The 24,602-nt window shown below is 40.3% G+C and overlaps 1 protein-coding gene across 7 annotated transcripts in view; it reads right to left on the reverse strand.

The window, feature by feature from the left end:
- LOC149263025 (phosphoglycerate mutase-like protein 4) overlaps window positions 1-24,602 on the reverse strand; it is a 303,277-nt gene that overhangs the window by 155,005 nt on the left and 123,670 nt on the right. For 6 of the 7 annotated variants that reach the window (XM_089425607.1, XM_089425610.1, XM_089425612.1 and 3 more), the window contains 2 exons: window positions 21,679-21,729; window positions 21,480-21,587 (listed from right to left, as the gene is read on the reverse strand). The exons of the other annotated variant lie outside the window; for it this stretch is intronic. In XM_089425607.1, the coding sequence (XP_089281733.1) occupies window positions 21,480-21,587; window positions 21,679-21,729 (159 nt within the window). The remainder of the gene's footprint in view (window positions 1-21,479; window positions 21,588-21,678; window positions 21,730-24,602) is intronic. 7 annotated transcript variants of the gene reach the window in all.

Genomic DNA, 24,602 nt, shown 5'->3' on the forward strand with positions numbered 1-24,602 from the left:
TAGCAGCAGTCAGTTGCCGGAAAGAGCTAGAGATTGAAGCAATGTGAGAAGGGCAGAGACAGTGAGGCTGGAGGAAGTATTCTAAATCCAATGAGTGCATTTGGAGAGAGACAGAAGAGCCATAGAAAATTTGATGCAGGGGCTGTGCAGTAGATTCTAGAGGCAAGTTCTATTCGCTGAGACAGAAAGACATCTTCAGTTCTAGAGGCCGACAAGGAGTCCAAGAGTGCCGGAGAAGCATCTTTCTAGCCAACAGAGGGCAAAACGATTTCATCAAAGACCAGCCAAAGGTTTGACATCAAGCAGACTGCGCAAAGCAGCGCAGAGCTGACGCAGAGAGTTAGAGGGTCGAGTTTCTGAAGGCAAGTTGTGCTGGGGTTTGCCTGTGGGATGAGGGAATTCCTCACTAGATTTTTGCTAGTGTTTTTCTCTATAGGATTGCCATATTTCGGCATCCAATTGTACTCAGAATTTCTCACTGCTGCATAATAATAAAACCCTCAATTGTTACACCAGTTTTCCCATATTGGGTTTTTCCAGGGGCTTTTGTCCAAAAATAATTGTGATAATTTTATGTGCGCTAACATTTTTCAGTTTCCAGTGCATTATTTTTCTGCATTGTTTTATTTGTGAAGGTTACAGTGTGTTTATTTTGATATTTCCCATAGCAGATAAATTGTTAAATTAATTAACAATTAGAAGAAATAATACCAGTTGCTACAATAGGAATCCAGTTTGGAATTTTGTTAAATTGGCAACTAGGGCCAAACTCCATGTGGGTCGGCTTATTTATGGCAGCTGATATTTTTATTGGATCCCTCTCGTCGAGAGGTGTAGGATTGATCCCAAGATCATCCGATTCCGATAAGTATTTATGGAGATATGAATTTATTTTGTTTATGTAATTATAGTCAAGCCGACCAGCTCTTATGTAGGCTCTAGAAGCCCAACCGACGTGTCTATTCATCATCCTTGCTTTAGTATAAATAGAAGAGTTTTGATGTCAATTGGCACATGTATTCTTAAGGTGATCTCCTCTCCACGTCTGGGTTTTTGGAAGGAGAAAACCAAAAGATACGCTGGCTCAAGGGTGATGCCCTAACCGCAGGAAGCTGCAAGCATACGAGGATGAGCAACAAACAGACCCAATTCAAGATACGCAGACCTACAAGACTTGGAGAAGAAACGCAGTAAAACAAGTCCTAAATTACAGTCATGGGAAACGCATTCAGGTATGGAAATACGCACAGCAAAGAAGAAAAGTAATACGTTGTTCTCCGAAAACCTAGCCGCAGTTCATGAAGAGATACGCATCAACTCAGTCATGATATATGCTCACAGGCCCTAATCCATAGTGAATCTGGAAGCGTGGTTACTGACAACACTTATACGCCGTTTATGAAGAGATACGTGAGTTCATATATATGTTGGGATGATACGTTGTTCATGTTATATATATTGTTCACGTTATACGCAGTCATATATATATATACGCAAATCCAGATATGATGATACGCTGTTCATGTTATATATTGTTCACGTTATACGCATGGAACCAGATATATATATATATATATATATATATATATATATACGCAGATCCAGATATGATGATACGTTGTTCATGTTATATATATTGTTCACGTTATACGCAGTCATATATATATATATATATACGCAGATCCAGATATGATGATACGCTGTTCATGTTATATATTGTTCACATTCATCGCAGTCATGATAACAGGCTTTGTGTATAGTGGATCTGGAAATGTAGTTATGCAGAGATACGTTGCTCGTGGAATCAACACAGTCATCATAACAAGCTCCGTGTACAGTGGATCTGGTAGCATAGTTTTTATACGCAGTTCATGCAGAGATACACTGCTCGTGGAGACATATATCCGCATCAATGCAGTCAGGCACTTATACGCTATCCTCAGGTGTAGCCACTGTCAATGCATGGAGCTGCAGTCACATGTTGTTCATTCCTGAGGTATAGCCGCAGTCAACACATGGAAGCCGCAATCACACAATCGGATCCGCATTGAGATGAGATGTGTATAAGAGTTCAAGCTGCCTCCTCGGATGGGTTAAGGAGAAGTAGAACCAAGGTTGGTTACCCTCTCAGCATACCTGTATGGAGAGAGCACCCTGAGCATCTCGACATATCTATCTCAGATAGATGACAAACTTAGGATACTCCTGTAGCAGAGTCTTGGTGATGATCATTGTGATATTACTTCACAGTGAGCAGTATGAATTAGATCTATATGTTTCAGCATATGAATCAGTGTTACAGTCTATAAGGAGAAGAAGTTCTAATGTTCAGCATAATAAAGAAATAATATAGTCATGGGCATCATAATGATGCATGAAGCATAAAGATTATGGGCAACATGATGATGCATGATGCGGCATGATGGTGCTACACGGTAAGGTGCAGCAAACGGACGAGATGCAGCACGATGATAGGTGAAGGAGTCACCTTAGAGAATCAGTTGAAGCAGAATGTCTTCAACTGATCTCATTGTTATGGAAAATGATCTATGCTGAGATCTAGACAAGTCAAAGTGTTGACTTCTGTTGTAATTGTACTCTCTCTCTCTCTCTCTCTGTTGAACTTTGAAGATAAAAGAAGATTTGATCAAAGGGTTTCCCCACACATTGTGGGGTTTGTCCCTGGCTCGCGCCACATCTTGTGTCCTCTTGTTTTGGCTTGTCTTCTGCGGTTTTATATTTATGTTCTATCTGTAGTTTATTGTAATGTTGATGTGATTGCTAACTGTGAAAATTTAAATAAATTGCTCTAGCATAGAACATACCTAAACTTAACATGGTATCAGAGCGAAGGTGAAGACAATGCCCAAGCAAGAGTGAAAGAGCAATCACCGAAGACAGTTGGGACAAGACAGAAGGATCAATGGGTTCCTCATAATTCACCTAGGGTGAAGTCAAAGCAGAGAATGTTATCAGAATGGCGCAGCGGAAGATTCTAATGGTTCATCTTAAGATCACTTCATTGGGAAGTTCGGATCTAAGGGTAGAAGGAAAGGCAGATGCCTTGTTGAAATAAGTTCGGCCGTTATGCGAAGGAGTGTCCGAATGGCAGAGATACATCTCTTGATGAAGATAACAATCATTCATGGGACATCTTCAATGATCAAATGAATGACTGATAATGCAGGTCATCAAGGAAATGGTCGACTCTTCCACGAAAGCAAGGAACCCCAAAATCTCGTTTATGTACCTGATCGAACCTGACGTCCATCTCGGAAATGGAAGTCAAAGGTTGCAGGGTGGCACTTATCGATGGAAAGGTACGTGTTTGAAAATAGATCTTTCAAAGATGTTTTTGAGTTCAGGGTTGTATCAAGTTGCAGGAAGTCCACTGGGGACCATGTCCATTGACTCAGCTCTAGAGGTCTGTGAGTCAAATGGTGACTAGGATGCCTGAATTCAAAAGGAAGCATGAAGGTACATGTCTGAAATGTACCGAAGGAAAATATTATAAGGAGACCATTCCCCTCATGCAGCTGGTTCACAGGTTTGGAACAACCCGAGGAGTTTGAGAATCATGATCAAGGTATCTCATGTATACAGGTGGAAGAAAGCCCTCTATGGCTTGAAGAAAAACACCTCGGGCATAGTATGAGAGGATTGATAGCTGTCCAATGCAGCTGAGATTCACTAGGAGTGAAATCGATCCAAACCATTACTCGAAGGTTGTGGATGATGAACCTCTCGTACCGGCACCTATGTCTGACAGGTGCAGACCCTCTCATTTATAGGAGACAGAGGGAGTTGGATTCTGAATGCGAGAAGATAAGCTGCAAGCTTGTGACTGCCTCGAGGATCTTAACTTTCAGAAGTTATATGGTAATGATGTCGGACCAGATTTGGGAAATGCCTCTGAGTTTCATAAACTCATTCGCATTGATGTTCTTGGAGAACCTCCGTCCGGACATCTGTGTTGCAGTTAGCATGGTGAGCTCATATTTGGTTGAGCCTCACTAGATTGGTGCCAAGAATCTTCTAAGATATCTTCAGGGCACAATCTCTCATGAATTGAGATACACTGCCGGAAATATGAAACCACATGATTATTCGAATGATGAGTGGGCAGGCAGTATGGAGGATCACTAGAGCACTTCTCAGTGCTGTTTCTCTTTGGAATCTGCCTTGATATCCTGGATGAGCAGGAAGCAGAACTCGGTGACTCTGAGCACCACCAAGGCAGAATACATTGCTGATAGTATGGCCTTCTGTGAGGCAGTCTGGTTGCTGAAGCTCTTCAGTGAGCTGTTTGTACACATGATGAATACCACTGTGAATCTCTGTGACAACCAGAGATCGGATTCGATTATTGAGGAATCTCGTATTTGACAATTGCTCCAGCAGATAGACATCAATTACTGCCTTATCTGGGATATGGTAAGTCGATGATCAAGGAGACTCCATCACACTGAGATGATGTACAGGACAGAGCCCTGAGGAAAGATCAAATTTGTGATTTTCCCGAACGACTTGGAGTCGTCAAGAGACCTTTGTAAAAGCGTCCTGCATGCTGCATACATTGAGCTCTAGGAGCTTTGGGGGGCTTGCAGTTCTATTGGAGCAACATACGACCACAGGGTGACTCACCCTCCCCTGGTGGTGCGCACTGAAACAAGATGATTCGCTCTCTTGTGGGACAAGATGATTCACTCTCTTGTGTAGCAAGATGATTAGTTCTCCTGTCAGGCCTGGATTGATGTGCTCTCCATGGCGATTGTAGCAGGATTGATGTGTTCTCCTGTGAGGCCTGGATTGATGTGTTCTCCATGGCGATTGTAGCAGGATTGATGTGTTCACCTGTGAGGCCTGGATTGATGTGTTCTCCATGGCGATTGTAGCAGGATTGATGTGTTCTCCTGTGAGGCCTGGATTGATGTGTTCTCCATGGCAGCCTGGATTGATGTGTTCTCCATGGCGATTGTAGCAGGACTGATGTGTTCTCCTGTGAGGACAGGATTGATTAAGTTCTCCTGTTGAGGCTTCCTACCCATGCAGTCTGGGACTCATGGGAAGTACCTCTCATCTGATCAATGAGCAGGGAAATGAAGTTAGGGACCATAGTAATACCGATGGACGCATCGTTGTATCTACTGTACTCCCTACGCTAAGATGTCCTCCATTGATCTAGGATCAATGATACTGGTCTGGGACCAGTGGTAGGAGTTGTACATACTATGACGCTGACTTCGGGTCGGCTGAGACTGGTCTGGGACCAGTGGTACATACTCCGAGACTGACTTTGTGTCAGTGCAGTACTGGTCTAGGACCAGTGAGAGTGGTACATACTATGACGCTGACTTCGGGTCCGCTGAGACTGGTCTGGGACCAGTGGTACACTCTCTGAGACTGTGATACTGGTCTGGGACCAGTAGTAGGAGTGGTACATACTATGACACTGGCTTTGGGTCGGTTGAGACTGGTCTGGGACTAGTGGTACGCACTCTGAGTCTGACTTCGGGTCAGTGGAGAATGGTATGAGACATTCTCGGTCAATTCTTCTTCTTCATGGTTCAGCGGAGATGAGCAGAGCAGAGTAGAGCCAGCAAAGCAGAGCTAGCAGAGCTAAGCTGAGCAGAGCAGAGCAGAGCTAGCAGAGCTGAGCTGAGCAGAGCTGGGCAGAGCAGTGCAGGGCACTGATGGCAGAGATAGTACAATCGGACTTATGGATCAATGAATGGAGTTCTCCCTAGTTGAGAGGGAGTGTTAAATTGGCAACTAGGGCCAAACTCCATGTGGGTCGGCTTATTTATGGCAGCTGATATTTTTATTGGATCCCTCTCGTCGAGAGGTGTAGGATTGATCCAAAGATCATCCAATTCCGATAAGTATTTATGGAGATATGAATTTATTTTGTTTATGTAATTATAGTCAAGCCGACCAGCTCTTATGTAGGCTCTAGATTCTAGAAGCCCAACCGACGTGTCTATTCATCATCCTTGCTTTAGTATAAATAGAAGAGTTTTGATGTCAATTGGCACACGTATTCTTAAGGTGATCTCCTCTCCACGTCTAGGTTTTTGGAAGGAGAAAACCAAAAGATACGCTGGCTCAAGGGTGATGCCCTAACCGCAGGACGCTGCAAGCATACGAGGATGAGCAACAAACAGACCCAATTCAAGATACGCAGACCTACAAGACTTGGAGAAGAAACGCAGTAAAACAAGTCCTAAATTATAGTCATGGGAAACGCATTCAAGTATGGAAATACGCACAGCAAAGAAGAAAAGTAATACGTTGTTCTCCGAAAACCTAGCCGCAGTTCATGAAGAGATACGCATCAACTCAGTCATGATATATGCTCACAGGCCCTAATCCATAGTGAATCTGGAAGCGTGGTTACTGACAACACTTATATGCCGTTTATGAAGAGATACGTGAGTTCATATATATGTTGGGATGATACGCTGTCCATGTTATATATATTGTTCACGTTATACGCAGTCATATATATATACGCAGATCCAGATATGATGATACGCTGTTCATGTTATATATTGTTCACGTTATACGCATGGAACCAGATATATATATATACGCAGATCCAGATATGATGATACGCTGTTCATGTTATATATATTGTTCATGTTATACGCAGTCATATATACATACGCAGATCCAGATATGATGATACGTTGTTCATGTTATATATTGTTCACATTCATCGCAGTCATGATAACAGGCTTTGTGTATAGTGGATCTGGAAATGTAGTTATGCAGAGATACGTTGCTCGTGGAATCAACACAGTCATCATAACAAGCTCCGTGTACAGTGGATCTGGTAGCATAGTTTTTATACGCAGTTCATGCAGAGATACACTGCTCGTGGAGACATATATCCGCATCAATGCAGTCAGGCACTTATACGCTATCCTCAGGTGTAGCCACTGTCAATGCATGGAGCTGCAGTCACATGTTGTTCATTCCTGAGGTATAGCCGCAGTCAACACATGGAAGCCGCAATCACACAATCGGATCCGCATTGAGATGAGATGTGTATAAGAGTTCAAGCTGCCTCCTCGGATGGGTTAAGGAGAAGTAGAACCAAGGTTGGTTACCCTCTCAGCATACCTGTATGGAGAGAGCACCCTGAGCATCTCGACATATCTATCTCAGATAGATGACAAACTTAGGATACTCCTGTAGCAGAGTCTTGGTGATGATCATTGTGATATTACTTCACAGTGAGCAGTATGAATTAGATCTATATGTCTCAGCATATGAAGCAGTGTTACAGTCTATAAGGAGAAGAAGTTCTAATGTTCAGCATAATAAAGAAATAATATAGTCATGGGCATCATAATGATGCATGAAGCATAAAGATTATGGGCAACATGATGATGCATGATGCGGCATGATGGTGCTACACGGTAAGGTGCAGCAAACGGACGAGATGCAGCACGATGATAGGTGAAGGAGTCACCTTAGAGAATCAGTTGAAGCAGAATGTCTTCAACTGATCTCATTGTTATAGAAAATGATCTATGCTTAGATCTAGACAAGTCAAAGTGTTGACTTCTGTTGTAATTGTACTCTCTCTCTCTCTCTCTTTCTCTGCTGAACTTTGAAGATAAAAGAAGATTTGATCAAAGGGTTTCCCCACACATTGTGGGGTTTGTCCCTAGCTCGCGCCACATCTTGTGTCCTCTTGTCTTGGCTTGTCTTCTGCGATTTTATATTTATGTTCTATCTGCAGTTTATTGTAATGTTGATGTGATTGCTAACTGTGAAAATTTAAATAAATTGCTCTAGCATAGAACATACCTAAACTTAACAAATTTTTACAGGTTGCAGTGTGATTTATTTGATATTTTTCGTAGCACATAAATTGTTAAAATAATTAACAATTAGAAATATTAATTCCAATTGTTGCAATAGGATTTCAGTTTTGGAATTTTCATGTGGTATCAGAGCGTGAGTGATCAGCCCTGAAGCTTAGATGTGGAGGTGAGAATTTTGTTGTTCAGTGGGAGCAGCAGGCCGAAATTCTCAGAGGCAGCACAGTACCCAAATAGGCAGGCCGAATTGCTGGGGCAGAAATTCGATTTTCAGATTCAAGGTTGCAGAAAAGTCAAATTGCGCGGGTTAGTGATTAAAACAGTCTGAGGGAGCAACTACAACTCAAATTTTCACTGAGCAGATTTCTAATTAGACGCAGAGGTTTTTGCTACAGTTTGAAGTAGCAAAATAAACGTCAGGTGGAAGAGAAAAGCACACACAGCAGAGGGAAAATTTCTCTTCGGGAACTTCGAGTCTCAGAAGTTCAATTTTTCCAGGAAAATTAGCAGTAGCAGCTAGCAAATTTGTGCATTCCAGAAAGGAGTGCGAGTAGTAGCGCAGCAGCCAAGCAAAGGGAAGGAAGGAGTTTTCGACAGATTCAAAGATGGCCACATTGGGGCTTAGAGATCAGGATAGGTTGGATGGAGCTTCAAACTATGTCATCTGGAAGGCTAGGATATCCTTCCTTCTAGATAAATATGGCCTGAAAGCCTACATAGATAATGTGGTGCCAGTTCCCCAGGATGCAGACTAGCTCAAGGAATACAGGAAGGAAATGGCGAAGGCAAAGCGGTTGATCCTAGATGGAGTCCGGGATCATATAGTCTCACATATAGTGCCCAAGGGAACGAACAAAGAGATGTGGGATGCTTTCTCCACGCTATACCGGGGTACTTCCGAGCAATGGAAGATGTTCCTAGAAGAGAAGCAGAGATGCATCAAGATGAAGAAGGGGGAAGGCATAGATCCCTTCCTCACCAGGATTGAGGAGGTCTGGGACCAAATTGCAGTTGTTGGGGCAGCACCTCAACCTTCAGAGCTAGTACGATTGGCACTAAATAGTGTCTCGGAGGATTGGCAAGTCTTCGTCCAAAGTATATTGGGCAGAGACACACTACCCGAATGGGATAGAATGTGGGTTGAATTGCAGCAAGAGGAGTTGAGGCGAGCTCTTCTAAAGAGCTCCATCAGTGTCAGTAGTAGCAGTGGATCGAAGGGTGTAAAGGAAGAGGAGAATGTGGCCCTCGCATCGAAGTGTCCCAGTCAAGCGCTTCAGGTGTGGCGAGTTTGGCAACTATAGTATCCAATGTCCTCTAAGAAGGAAGGACAAGCAGGAGAAGCAGGACTAGGCGGCAACACATGCTGAGATAGATAGGTTGTCCTCCAAGTTGAAGAAAGACTTTGTGATGATGGCAGCCATACCTCTAGGAGTGAGGTGGGGTGACTTGGAGTTGTAGCCCCAGAGAGCTACAGAGATTGGGCAAGATCCTTGAGGAGTCCACCTCATAGATCATTACCTTGCTACAAGGGCCCACATTATTCAGTAGTAGGATGGATATGTGGCAATTAATGCAGTCAGTACCAGAGTGACAGTTGCAGACTAATGGCAATCAGATGTTGAGGAGTGCAGTGCAGTGTTGGCAGCAGAGCAGGTGGCTCAATATCAAAGTCGGCAACAGAGCAGGTGGTTCAATAGCAAAGTCAGCAGCAGCGCAGCTTCTTCAGTGACAGTTGTGATGACCCATTTTCGATTTATAGGCAAATGGGTATTAGCATGTATATGATGTATGCATATGATAGCTACATATGCATACATTGCATGCCTTGCATTAATATACTTGTTAAATAATTATGAAAAATGTTTAAATAAATAATAAAAGGGTTAAGTACCTAAAATGAGATTACTATAATATTTTTTACATAAGATAATTACAATTCAACCCTCAAAGGGGTAACACCCATTCGGTATAGACCCTCAAATTACATACCCAATTCTACAACACAATATGATCTAGTAGACCAAGTGATTTGTAATAAAATAATTTAGCCAATTAGCTTAAATTATTCTCAAACCACTTTTACATAAGAATCGACTAAAACACTAGAACTCACCTAAGACTTTGACGAAGAATTCCACCCTATCTTTAGGGTGAGGTTGAAGGGAAAAACTTTGTCAACCATCCGTGTTTAGAAACACAAATGAGTCAGTGAGACGAAAAATCTCCTAAGATGAAACTCTTGTCAAAATAATAGACTTACCTAGGTTGTTACGTACATACACGGTCTTACTAGCATCATTTACATTATAAATTTGCAGAATGAGTTTACAAAGACTCAATGAACTGATGACTGAAAATCCGATCCTTTGAAAAAAAATTGGCATATATGTTTCCTTGGAACTTTGACAAAAAGTGTGCAACAGACAGCAATATGGCAGTGTCAGCAATAGCACAGATGTGGCATCAATGTTGCGCAGTTGTTGGTGGGCAGTTTGGCCAGACATCAACAGCGTGACAGGAGGTGATACAGAGACAAGGTGTTGTGGCAGGATATGCAGCATGTTAAAATTTGGGTACCAGAGGACAAGTGGTTCCCTAAGGCTTTGATCTTTAGCTTAGGGAAAAGTGTCCAAATTTATTTGTACTTTTCACCTAAAGTGACTTTATAAGTGGTAAAGTCAATTTAATTTAAAAGTGACTTTATAAGTGGTAAAGTTACATTCTAATTTAAAAGTGACTTTATAAGTGGTAAAGTTACATTCTATTTTAAAGGTGACTTTATTAAACTCAATGAAGAATTAGAAAGTGAAAAGGTGACTATGGAAATAAAAGGCTAAGTGGGTCTTTATTTAAGTGGGTGAGTTAAAAAATAGAAAGTGAGAATTAAATGCACATCTATTCTCATCCCTATATTTAATGAATCTCAGCCATTAGATCTTAGGGTAACCTAAAAGGTCATTTAGAGAATAAAAGGAGAAGAGAATAGGAAAATATCATTCATTCTTTCATGAGCATTTGAGAGAGAGAAGAGAGAGCAAGGAGAAAATTTTGAGCAGTGAGGAAGTGAAGGAGAGCAGCAAGAAGACATTTCAGCGAATTTGAACAGCAGAATTTATTGGCACGCATCCCAAGGAAAAACTGTACAGCGGGAGAAAGGCACAAAAATCGAGGAAGAGGGACAAGTTCTGGGCACGTTTTTCGAGGTTGGCCATATAGTATTTAATGTTGTTTTATTGCTTTAAAAATCCCTGTTTTAGCTGTTTGCTAATTGGCATGATTTTCGAGGTGGAGTTCAAGCACGAAAATCGAGATAAGTTGTAATTTGTGGTTGCTGGAATTTTTACAGTGTATTTCAGTTTCTCTGTAAAAGCATTTTCAGAAATAAAAAAGAGCTCTCAAATTGGTTTTCCCCAAGAGTTGTAGGGGGCTTTACTACGTCACATTGACCAAAAATCACTGTGTTATTTTCTGTGTGGCTGTCATAATTTTGTTGTGTTTTATTTCTGCAATTTCAGCAATTGTGAAATCTCTAAATTTGTGTTTTCATAAAAATATTGTCATTTCCAGATTTTAGAATTTTTATCATGCTTGGATTTAAAACTAAATGCATGGAGTGATAGGGAAAATTGATAACCAGAGTGGGGGTTGAAATTTTTTTATGGTACCAGAGCTTGGTTGGCTGAAAAGTGCAGTTTGGGACAGCAAAGTGAAAATTACAGCACGCTGATTTTTACACAGAAAACAGAAACCTTTACCACAGATTTGAAAATTTCAGTTTGGTAGGACAATGAAACATGTCTTTGGGTTTGAGAGTTGAAGACAAGTTGGATGGGCATAACAACTACAGTGCATGGAAGGAGAGAATCTAGAGTATCTCTAAGGAAGCAGAAGCCTGGGGCATTATGGTAAATACCACACAGAACCCAGTAGTAGTACCTGCTGACCTTGTACAGTTAGCAGAGTTTAACAAAAAGAATGATAAGGCAAAAAGATTGATTCTGGAAGGAATCAAAGACCATGTCATTCCTCATGTGAGAGGAAAGACTTATGCACATGAGATGTGGACAGCCTTGACCAATCTTTACCAGAGCTCAAATGAAAACAGAAAAATGGTCCTAAAGGAGAAACTGAAGGCCATTAAAATGGCTAAGACTGACAGTGCTACAGCATACCTCACAAAGATCACTTTAGTGAGAGATGAGTTGGCAGCCGTAGGTGAGATCATTGCACCCACTAAGTTGGTGAGGATTGCTTTGAATGGTCTTCCCAAGACTTGGGAGAATTTTGTGGATGGCATTGTTGCACGGGAAAACCTTCCCGATTGGGAGAGGTTGTGGGATGATTGCATTCAGAATGAGATCATAAAGAACCATCTTGAGGCAACCAAACAAGTGGAGGAGGATGACAATGTGGCATTGTTAGCAAGAGGCAAGAAGGGCAGAGCAAAGAAGCAAGCTTCCAACAGTGGAGGCAAAGGCAAAGGTAAAGGCAAGCAGCAAAACAAGGAGAAGGACTATTCCAAAGTCAAATGTTGGAATTGTCAAAAGTTGGGACACTATGCTGTTGTGTGTCCGGAGAAGAAGAACAAGAAAGGGAAAGACAAACCCATGACAGCTTCTGCAGAGATAGAGAGCTTCTCAGAGAGATTTGATCGGGAATTTGGGTTCATAGCTTGTGACGCCACTAGTGCAGGATCACCTGCCATACCGGTTCAGAGGGAGTGTGCATTCCCCGCTACTAGCAGAGCATCTTCTAGCATTTGGTATGTTGATAGTGGCACTTCCCGCCACATGACAGGAGTCAGAGAGTACTTCTTAGAGCTTTTAGAGGGTGATACTGATATGGAGGTAGTACTTGGTGATGACAGCGTTGTTCGAGAAGTCGGTGTGGGGACATTGACATTTGATAGGGGACCCAAACCTCCCTTGAAAGTGTCAGATGTTCTATATGTGCCTGGAATGAAGAAGAACCTAATATTCGTCTCAGCACTCGAGGATAGAGGGTATGATGTGTTGTTCAGGAGAGGGCAGGTGCTTATATCTCCTAGGGGAACTCCAGCTTCTTCAGCTAGAGAGATTGATGTGCGCCATGCCAAGGTGTACAAGTTCTCATTCCAGCCCCTGATGGCATTGAGTAGCAGCACCGGAGACAAGACAGACAGCAGATCTAGCAGTTCAAAGTTGTGTGAGATTTGGCACCGTAGGATGGGGCACATGTATCATGGGGCCTTGAGTACATTGCGGGAGATCACCACTAGTGTGCCAAATTTCAGTTCTGATAACCTTGATGTATGAAGAGGATGTGTTATGGGGAAGTTTGCCAGATCCCCTTTTCCCAGCAATGACAGCAGAGCGACCGGGATCCTTGACTTGATACATACCGATGTGAGTGGTTGGATGTCTCATGTATCATTGAGTGGCTATGAGTACTATGTTTTATTCATTGATGACCACTCCAGGAAGACCTGGATTTATTTCTTGAAGACCAAGAGTGAGGTCTTCAAGCGGTTTCAAGAGTTCAAAGCTCTTGTGGAGACCCAGACAGGTAGGAAGATCAAGGTCCTCAGGTCGGACAATGGAGGGGAGTATACCCTTTGTGAGTTTGTTGATTTTTGTGTTGAGGCAGGCATTAGAAGGGAGTTCACAGTTCCTTACAACCCCCAACAGAATGGGGTTGCAGAGAGGAAGAACAGATCCATTGCAGGGGCTGCCAAAGCCATGCTTCATGATCAGGGGTTACCTTTATTTTTGTGGGCAGAGGCCTGCAACATTGCTATGTACTTGCAGAACAGGAGTCCACATCGTGCCTTGGGGAATGTGACTCTAGAGGAGGCTTTTTCTGGGAAGAACCCTGATGTTGGGCACTTTCGTATCTTTGGGTGCCTTACATATTCCTATGTCCCCAAGGAGAACAAGACCAAGCTAGAGCCCACTGCAGACAAGGGCATCTTTGTGGGTTATAGCGAGACCTCGAAAGCTTATCGGATTTATATTCCTGCGTAGAGGAAAGTGGTAGTTAGGCGGGATGTGAAGTTCGAGGAGGAGAAAGCTATCAGGAGGTCACGGGAGTTAGAGTATCCAGAGTCACCAAACCCTCAGGAGCAGCTAAGTCAGTCACAGGGATCCAGTGGTCGGGGATTAGGAGGTACATTGATTATAGTGTCAGGTCCATCAGTGATTAGTGGCTCTCAGAGTCAGGTGGGTGGTTCTTTGGGCAGCATGCAGGGCAGTCCGCAGAGCAGTTCACAAGGTAGTCCACTAATGGACAGTTCACACGGTACTTTAGCATCTACAGGCACAAATTCAGGCATGAGGTCAGTTGGCATGCCTTCAGGAGTTCAGGCTTCTGATGATGATGAGGATTTTTTCACTCCGGTGGGAGAGGTATGCTCAGGGAAGAGGAAGCCCAAGTGGCTTCAAGATACCTTGCGAGTCCACATTAGTTGCTAGACCAAAGGGACAGGTTAGAGAGAGTAAACCACCTGAGCGGTTTTGTAGTTACATGGCATTGGTAACAAGCATTGTTGACTCTAAGCCTTCTAGTTATGAGGAGGCAGCCAGCCAGCAGGTCTGGAGAGAGGCCATGATGGAGGAGTATTCTTCTATTATGAAGAACGATGTTTGGGAGGTAGTGCCGAGGCCTGAAGGTAAATCAGTTGTTACTTCCAGATGGCTCTACAAGATAAAGCATGTTGCAGATGGCAACACCGAGAAGTTCAAGGCTCGATTTGTTGTGAGAAGGTTCTCATAGGTAGAGGGAGTTGACTATGAGGAGACCTTCGCTCCCGTAGCTCGATATACATCTATTCACTCCATTATATCGATTACAGCAGAGATGGGTTGGAAGATCCACTAGATGGATGTGAAGACCGCATTTCTCAATGGCTTCATTCAGGAGGAGGTTTATATTGAGCAGCCGCGGGCTTTGAGGAGCATGGGAAGGAGTCCCATGAGTGCAGACTGAAAAAGGAACTCTATGGCCTGAAGCAAGCTCCCAGAGCTTGGTACTCGAGGATTGATACATACTTACAACAGTTGGGTTTCACAAAGAATGAGGCTGATCTGAACCTATACTTCATTGTGGTGGGTGAGGAGCCTCTCATTCTGGTGTTGTATGTTGATGACTTGATCATCACTGGTGCAGAGAGACTCATTGAGGGTTGCAAGAGAGATCTTGCTTCAGAGTTTGAGATGAAGGATATTGGCTTGATGCATTATTTTCTGGGATTGGAGGTGTGGCAGAAGGAGGGGCATTTCTTCCTGGGACAAGGGAAGTACATTGTGGATATTCTTAGCAGATTTCACATGGAGGACTGCAAACCCATGTCTACACCTATGATCACTAACTGGAAGAAGCTTCACGCTTCTGATTCCGAGTTAGTGGATCCTACTCTATACAGGCGGCTGATTGATTATTTGATGTATTTGGTCAACACTCGACCAGATATATGTTTTGCAGTTAACACTATGAGTCAATTCATGTGTGAGCCCAAGAGAGTGCATTGGGTGGCTGCAAAACACATTCTTCGTTACTTGCAGGGGATTGTGGATTTTGGTCTGGATTATAGACAGGGTGATGGAGTGAGACTGGCAAGGTACACGGATCCAGATTGGGCAAGTTGTGCTTCAGATAGGAAGAGTACTTTCGAGTGTTGTTTTGGGTTGGGTTCAGCAGTTGTGTCGTGGATCAACTGGAAACAACAGTCAGTTGCATTGAGCTCAGCTGAGGCAGAGTATATGGCTGCTAGTTTGGCTAGTTGTGAGGCCATATGGCTTCGCAAGATGTTGTTTGGTCTATTTGGTCAGGCATTGAGACCTTCAGTAATTTACTGTGATAATCAGAGTTGCATAAAACTCACGAAGAATCCAGTTTTTCATGACAAGTCAAAGCATATTGAGATCAAGTATCACTTCATTAGAGACTATGTCCAAAAGGGAGTTGTCAAGCTTGAGTACATTTCCACAAATGAGCAGGTAGCGGACATTTTCACCAAAGCCTTACCACAAACACATCTACTTCAGAGACAAGATGGGAGTGGTGAGGAACACTTTCCTCGGTAAGAGGGAGAGTTAAAATTTGGGTACCAGAAGACAAGTGGTTCCCTAAGGCTTTGATCTTTGGCCTAGGGAAAAGTATCCAAATTTATTTTTACTTTTCTCCTAAAGTGACTTTATAAGTGGTAAAGTCAATTTAATTTAAAAGTGACTTTATAAGTGGTAAAGTTACATCGTAATTTAAAAGTGACTTTATAAGTGGTAAAGTTACATTCTAATTTAAAAGTGACTTTATTAAACTCAATGAAGAATTAGAAAGTGAAAAAGTGACTATGGAAATAAAAGGCTAAGTGGGTCTTTATTTAAGTGGGTGAGTTAAAAAATAGAAAGTGAAAATTAAATGCACATTTATTCTCATCTCTAGATCTAAATGAATCTTAGCGATTAGATCTTAGGGTAACCCAAAAGGTCATTTAGAGAATAAAAGGAGAAGAGAAGAGGAAAAGATCATTCATTCTTTCATGAGCATTTCAGAAAAAGAGAAGAGAGAGCAAGGAGAAAAATTTTGAGCAGTGAGGAAGTGAAGGAGAGCAGCAAGAAGACATTTCAGCAAATTTGGGCAGCAGCATTTATTGGCACGCATCCTAAGAAAAAACCGTACAACAAGAGAAAGGCACAGAAATCGAGGAAGAGGGGCAGCAAGTTCTGGGCACGTTTTTCAAGGTTGGTCGTACAGTATTTAATGTTGTTTTATTGCTTTAAAAATTTCTATTTTGGTTGGTTGTTGATTGGCATGATTTTCGAGGTGGAGTTCAAACACAAAATTCGAGATAAGTTGTAATTTGTGGTTGCTGGAATTTTTACTGTGTATTTCAGTTTCTTTGTAAAAGAATTTTCAGAAATAAAGAAGCTCTCAAACTGGTTTTCCCCAAGAGTTGTATGGGGTTTTTCCAGGGTCACATTGACCAAAAATCAGTGTGTTATTTTCTATGTGTGGCTGTCATAAATTTGTTGTGTTTTATTTATGCAATTTCAGCAGTTGTGAAATCTCTAAATTTGTGTTTTAAGAAAAATATTGTCATTTCCAGATTTTAGAATTTTTATCATGCTTGGATTTAAAACTAAATGCATGGAGTGATAAGGAAAACTGATAACCGAAGTGGGGGCTGAAATTTCTTCACAACACTAGAAAGAACACAGTCCTTGCTAAGAGGGAGTGTTAGTTCTTGTAGCATCGAATGTGTTCTGGCCATGAAATTTGGTGGAGGCTAGAATACATGAGATCTCCAAAACCCAAAAATTGTTTTTGAAAATTCCACCTAGAGATGACTTAATTAGATTATTAACCAATTTTTTAATATTTCCTTAGTCTAAACTTAGGAAAACTAGTTAATTAATCAAAATTAATTAAGTCAATATGAGAATTCTCTAGAAACTCACCCGAATCAATCCAGAAATGGTCTGAGCCATCGGTTAAGATTTCATCTTGGTTGTTGGAGTCCCAACAGGAAGGATATAAGAAGGGATCAATGTGGTGATGGAGAACACACTTGAGTCACTTGGAGAATTTGATTTTCGAGAGTAGCCGCAGTCATGTGTCGAAGAGTTCAAGCTTCAGTGAGGAAGCAGAGACAGTGATCCGAAGAGGCATCAGCAAGAATGCTGAATTATTCCCAGTGAAGCATCGCAGAGCATTTCACAGTTGCTTCAGAAGAGCAATTCGATTTGGTTGGAGGAAAAATCGATTCAACTTCCAGAGACTGGGAAAGTCTTATAAAGGGTAGGAGAATCAATTTGCTCAGCAGAGACAGGCAAAACGACTTCATTAAAGGCAGTTCGGAGGCTAGACATCATAGGGCCTATGCAAGCATTACAAAGAGGCTAACGCAGAGCGTCTAGTAGGATGAGTTTTCTGAAGGAAAGTTGTGTTGAGGTTGCTTGTGGAAGAAGGGCAATTCCCTTACATAATTTTGGCCAGGTTTTATTCTTGTTTGGATTGTCAGTTGAGCATCCATAGACTGTACTCAGAACTTCACTATTGCATAAAAATAAAACCCTCATTTGTTGCACCAGTTTTCCCAAGTTGGGTTTTTCCAGGGACATTTGTCCAAAAATAACTGTCATATTTTTATCTCTGTGCTAAATTTTCTCAATTTCTAGTGCTATTTTTCTTCCGCAGTTTATTTGTGAAGATCATAGTGTGAATTATTTGATATTTGTCGTAGCACATAAATTAAATAAATTAAAAATTAGGAAATAATTTCCAGTTGTTGTGAATCGTGATAGATGAAATTTTCACATATTCTCTTCAAAATGCCTGCGTGGGGTCTCTTTAACTGCCTGTGTATGATCCTTTTGGTTGATAGTGCTGAAGTGTAGGGAGATGTAGGGGACAAGCTTTGTCCCATGTGGCAGTGTTCCCCCCCACCAAACTTATACCAAATCTGCTAGTTAACTACGCAACGTGAGCTACATGGAATTGTTCTTTGCACTACGTATAGGTTGAATGGAGTTTAGTGGGGGACAAGGTTTGTCCCACATGTGGCAATTCTATTCCCACTAACTTCCCTTGACTTGGACTTGAAATTTAACAATATCTCAATCAAATCCGTGAACATCAAGGAATGATTTCAATCTGGTAAGTGGGCCATTTGCGGACCTCAAAATTGCCAGTTGACTTGGCTTATGTGGCAGCCACTGAATCACTTGACTTGTGGGCCTATTTGGCTTCCAAGTCAGCGTTTTAACTGGCACTTTAATCTCCATGTCATTTCTCTTGTCCTTCTGAATTGGGAACAAATTTTATTGTCTCATATTACTAATTTTTTAACTATTTTGCCACTTTTGCCACTTACATTAGGAAAAGCGGGTTTTGAGGGGGTAATACCTGGTTTTTGACCTCCAAAGGTGGTCTTAGGATAATGTTGGGGTCATGGGCATTCGAGTACCCACATGCCACCGACATATCCTATATCCACTTATTTACAATTTTACACAAATAATTAATTAAAAATCCTGTCTTGCAGGGAATTTTAATTCAAAAATCCTATAAAAACCTAGTCAAATTTTGTGACACTTTAGATCTAACATAGCATGGTACTATACATTGACTCTATGCATTAGCACAGACCCAAGGCCTAGTCAGCAAGCAGCACTCCAGCTGGAGGTATGTGAGATAAAAAAACCCAACTAGTTATTCATCGCTAAAAAGCGAGAATAATTAGCTAAGTGAAAAAACACTCTAGAGTGGACTCACTTGATGACCGAGTCCCAAGTTGCCTAAGCCTGTTACAAAAATTCATCATGCTAGCAACATTTAATGCAATTCCCCACAGATTTGCGGAATTTGAGTGAGAGAGTGTAGAGAAAAGACAGAGAAAATGGGCATAGGTGCCCTGATGACTTCTAATCTTCAAAAAAATTTAGGAATGCCTACTCCATTGGGTAATGAAGTCTTCATTCCCTACCCTGTGCATATGAGTAGGTAACAGATTACATTAAATTTCTCATTGATGTAATACGGCCTATTGTCTATGCTAGGTCAACGACAAAAAAATTTGGCTCTCATATCCCTTAAGTTTTAACTAAAGAATTTTCCACACATTCAAATCAAACCACCAATGCTTCTATATGTAAGTGAAACTTGATAATATTTGAGAAAATCCACTCTAGGACATGCAACCGTTAGGAAAAATGTGCCTAAATGATCTTGTACATGTCCTCTATATTCTTTGACTTTTCATCAGGGAAATACATGGTAAGAATCTAAAGTCTTGATCATCTAATCTTTTCCTTCCACAGTCTAATGTATATTCTAAAGAGTAAAATTTTCAACATTCTCGCTCTAGGAGGCATCAATACTTGGGAAATTGAGTTAGACAAGATAGATCCATCATACAATTGGCTAGTCTGATCAAGCATGCTCCTATTTTTACACCATAATACATAAATTTCCTTGATGTTGTGGCAGTGGTAGGAACATCAAAGGCATAGGCTTCTCAGTCTTATGTCACGACTTGTGGCTTAGATTTTCTTGAGCCATTGTCCATGGTTAGCAACAAGTATTGATATCATAAAACATATTTCCTCACACATTATAGTATATCGATTCTGGATGTCTATTGACATTTTGGATTGTATGGACATTGATAGCTATTCATATTAATGAAAAAAAATTGAAAATGGAGTATTTAAAAAATATAGCTTGAGTGGGCCTAATGGTTAAGAGCATGTGTTTCAACTTTCCTCCTAAGAGGTCACAGGTTCAAAACCAGAAGGGGGTAGAGTATGTATGCCTTCATAGACTTAGCAGTCAAATCGCTGCACGGAGGTGGGTCCCTTGTCCCACAAAAAAGGGGGTCTCATACACCAATTTGGTGTCTAGCTTGGCTGTGACCTTAAAAATGGATATTATTATTATTTTGTTACCAAGTTCAAGTCAAACTCTTCCTCTCCATCCTTGTCAAGTTTTACACTAAGCCAACTTTTGCTACTTTCGTGACTGCAAGTTGAGTAAGTGTATGGAAATTGTCATAAAAACACTTCCTATATACATGCATAATCAACATAAAGCGCGAAAGTTTCACTAAATATAATTTTGTCCAAGTATATGTTACCAAAATCATTAATGACCCTTAAAAGTATAAGGAATGAGCAGTAATCAGTTAATGAAATGGAGAACTTGGAACTACTGTGCATCCTTCATAGTGTTAATGATAGTAGCTGATGTAGATACTTCAGCACAGGCCTAAGTGTCTAGGTGTGTGGAAGTTGCCTAATTGGTCCTAAACCTTAACAATTACTATAAAGTAATTGATTTTTATAAGATTAAGTGAGTTAATCTAATGAAATGCAAACATTATTTGCATTAGTGATTTAGATGAATCTCAACTATTGATCTCAAGTGATAAGGTCTAATCTCAACCATCAATCACTTTGGAGACTAGGGTTGTGGATTCAGTCAATAACTCAAAACTTATTAAAAAAAGGCTAGGCTAAGGGAGAAGAAACACAAGACATCCAGAGCACAAGACATAGTGAGAGTGAGATCTCAGTGATTGGGTGGAGAAGGACTTCCATTTGAGTGTACAGGGTTTGAGGAAGAGTGCAATGGGGACCAAGATCAGCCAATAGATCAAAGGACAGATCTAGGATTTGATCAACTGGATCTGTTCCAGGTTTATTGTTGTTTTGTATTTTCCTCGGTAGGCCATTTTCCCAAGAAAAGAGCCTTCGTAAGTGTAAGTTCTGAAGTTATTTGAATGAAGGACTGATTTGAAGGGTAGAAAATCTTGTGTGCATGTGATTGTGAGATTGGTTTTTAATTTTGCTTTCATTGTTTATTTTATTTTAGTTGAAACCTAAGCCGTGTTACTATTCATTAGACCTAATCTGCTGGGAAGTAATTAACCAGGTGTTGGGGTTAGAAAATAAACACATAGTCCACTCATACAGGTGTTAATACAAATTACACTGATTCCTATGAAAAAATGACATGATACCAATTGAAGAATTATTCTTAAGTTTCAGAATACTAATTCCGCTATCTGACCTGAAAAGGTGTTGTACAAAATGAATAAAGAAGGCACTCTGCGTACTGTTATTCAAAATACATTATTGCTTCAGGACACATGTAGGTCATTGATTGATATACCTGCAATCCACACTTCTGGCCTATAGTTGTAGCAGTGTCAAGAGCACGTTTCAAGTCTGAGGAATATAATGCCGAAATATTTGGTTCTTTGGCTAATCGCTCAGCAACCTGTTACAGACAGGTCATGTCATCCAGAGGATATGAAAATCTACAGAACTAGTTTATTGTTCAATTATTGATGCAAACAGAAAATATTTACTGCATTAGCCTGCCTCCACCCAAGCTCATTCAATTCTGACTCTGATTGCCCCTGAAAAACAATTCCACTTGTCCGCTCAGTGTCTGCTTAAGACAATAGACTACAAAAACATGGCAGCCATTTCCATACGCAGGGAGTATTACAGGAAAAAAAATAACAAAACTCATATAAGACGTGAATAAAAAAGTACTGGACTATTACGTAAAAAGATAAATTTCAATAATTGAATATGACAGTCTCTTCATCTCCAGTACTAGAGAACACCCATGGCCAGATAATTTCATCTCTATCACTTGATCCTTTGAATTTTCTAATGTATGCCTTAAATTGTCTCACAAGGCTTTTGCCATATTTAAATATTTGGATATGGCCACTTAAACAGTCTATAGGAAAGTGGTAGCTCTAAAAAGTTTAGCCTGGAAAAGGTCCCACCATAATGTAATTCTTTTCTCATTTGATACCAATATAAAACTATAAAGTTTCTAAAAATGTAGCTGCGCATTTTTTGATAATTCCCTTATATGAACCTAAAGTAAAATTATTCTAAAAGCATCCTCAACCAAACTGAAAATGAGATCAACTTTTGCTTTCATCTCAGTAGAGATGAAAGACATGTTAGGAAAAATGCTAAGAGTGATTAGTGAATAAATCACTTTAGCCGATTGAGCTTCAGCAGTTACTGTCAACTGCAGCTTGCAGTACAGGGACAAAACTGAGGTTTCATGTGTCATGATTGCTGCAATAGTATACATCGTATTGGTAATCATCTATTGGACTTTTCAGATAATCTTGCCACTATTGATGTGAATGCTATTTTGTTGTGTTAACCCTATCCATGTCATCTATGATATAGTTTATGCTATAACATGTTCTAATAATGAGTTCATGGGATCACATTGAAATGTTCTTCCATTTACTGAGAAACAGAACCAGGTTGCCCACATAATGGGTCACAATATTCACTACCATAACACAACTTGCAAATGGGAATACTCATTGCCATCTTTTAAATACTTACTATTGACCAATACGTGTCAATGACCCATAGCAGTACACCCCCTTTTTTCGCAAGAGGGATAGTGCCTGATCGATGTGTCTGTGTCGTCCAGCTATCATCATCAGCATGATGATCATGTTATAATGTAAACCCATTTTGCATGTATATGATGTAAATAATCTCAGCAGAACCGTGTCGTGTATGTAACAACCAAGGTAAACCTACCTTTCTAGTGACGATCTCCATTCTGAGAGGTTTTTTGTCTCACCGATCCATTCTCGGATGGTCCGTAGAGTTTTCCCCTTTAGTGTTACCCCAGAGCTGGAATGGATTTTGTTGTTAGGATCTTGGTCGAGCCCTAGTGTTCTAGATCGAGTCTATGTAAAAGTGATTTGGGAATAATCCTAACTATTTGGTTAGGTTATTTTATTACAAATTGTTTGGTCTGTTAGATTATATGTGTCGCAGAAATGGGTGGTCTGTAAAGGTCTATTACAAATGGGTTTTCTCCCTTATGATGTAAAAAATAAGAAAATCATGATGTAAAGTGTCTTGAGGGTTGGAAAAATAATTTATCCCATCATAGGTTAATTAATTAAATTTTCTGAACAAAAATTAATTAAAATCCTAAGCCAGAAATTTAATTAATTCTAAGTCCTAGGTAAATTTAAATTCTCCAAAGGCAAAATTTGTCGGTTCCAAAAAATTAAATTTTAAAAGGTCCCGAGACTAAGTAAATTAATTATTTTGCTAAATTTTAAACCTTTGATCCCTGGGGGTTAAGTCAAAGACAAATTTTGGGGGAAATTAACTCAAAAATTTTATTTTTGAGTTAATTAAAAATTTAAAATGCATTTAATTCAAAATTTCGAATTTCCCCAAATATTAAATATTTCGACGGATGAGATTAAAAGAAATTTTAATCTTCATCAACGGTCGAGATTGCTTTGACGAGGATCAATCGAACTAGCCGTTGGAGGATTTATCTTTAAATAGGAAGTCATTTGTCAGTTGATCCATCCGATCTTTGAGTTGTCTGCTTACCAAGAAGCTCTGGTGTAATCTTTTTTTATATAATAAAGAAAGACTTTGGGGTTAAATTCTGCTGGTGTTACCCTTCATGGGAATACTGTAAGATGTGTTGTTTTCATGCATAATTTTTTCTCAAGCCATTGATGATAGCTTCTGAAGAGTGATTTGAATACAGGTATATTTCTCAGTCGCTGGGTTTTGAATAATAATTTATATTTTGAATGTAATAACATGTATCTGTATTTGTCTGGATTTTATTATTATTTTCTCGCTCTATTTTTTATTGTTGGATTGAGTTTTATAGGGAAATCTTGATTTTAGATCCTTGGGCGATAGGGAAAGTTTTTAGTTGAACCAACCAACTCTCGATCCGTATTTTCTGAAGAGCCCAGCGAAATTAGCTCCGAGCTTATAATAAGATTTTTGTTGGTGATGCACGAATGGTTTCGAGATAGCACCTCCTTTAAAATTTAAAAAATCTTTTAATTTATGTGCAGTATAATGATAGATCTGCCTACTTAGAGCCTTCAGCTTGTAATAATTGTAACTTAACTGGTCTTTTTAGTTTTATCATTGTATATATTGTTTTTGGGTGTTTTGTTTTTCTTTTTGCAGCTGCAGATCTGAAGGGGAATTTTCTTTGAAGCCAGATCTAGGCCCTGGAAGGTAAGATCTGGCCTCAATATTGTTTTGCAAGGATATTTTTTAAGAAAAATTTTACAATCCAAAGGGTTTTTAAGCTCTTAGATCTGGAAATTTTATAAGGGTTTCAAGGCCAAATCTGAAGCAAAAAATATATTGGTGTGAAATTCGTTTATTTTGGGTTTATCTTGAATTTCTGGGCTACCATTTCTCTGTTGCCTAGGGTTTTTGATTCACTACAAATTTTAAATTT

Source organism: Pinus tabuliformis, chromosome 6 (assembly GCF_031772625.1).
Source record: "Pinus tabuliformis cultivar Carrire ecotype Pingquan chromosome 6, CPIR1, whole genome shotgun sequence".
NCBI lineage: Eukaryota > Viridiplantae > Streptophyta > Pinopsida > Pinales > Pinaceae > Pinus > Pinus tabuliformis.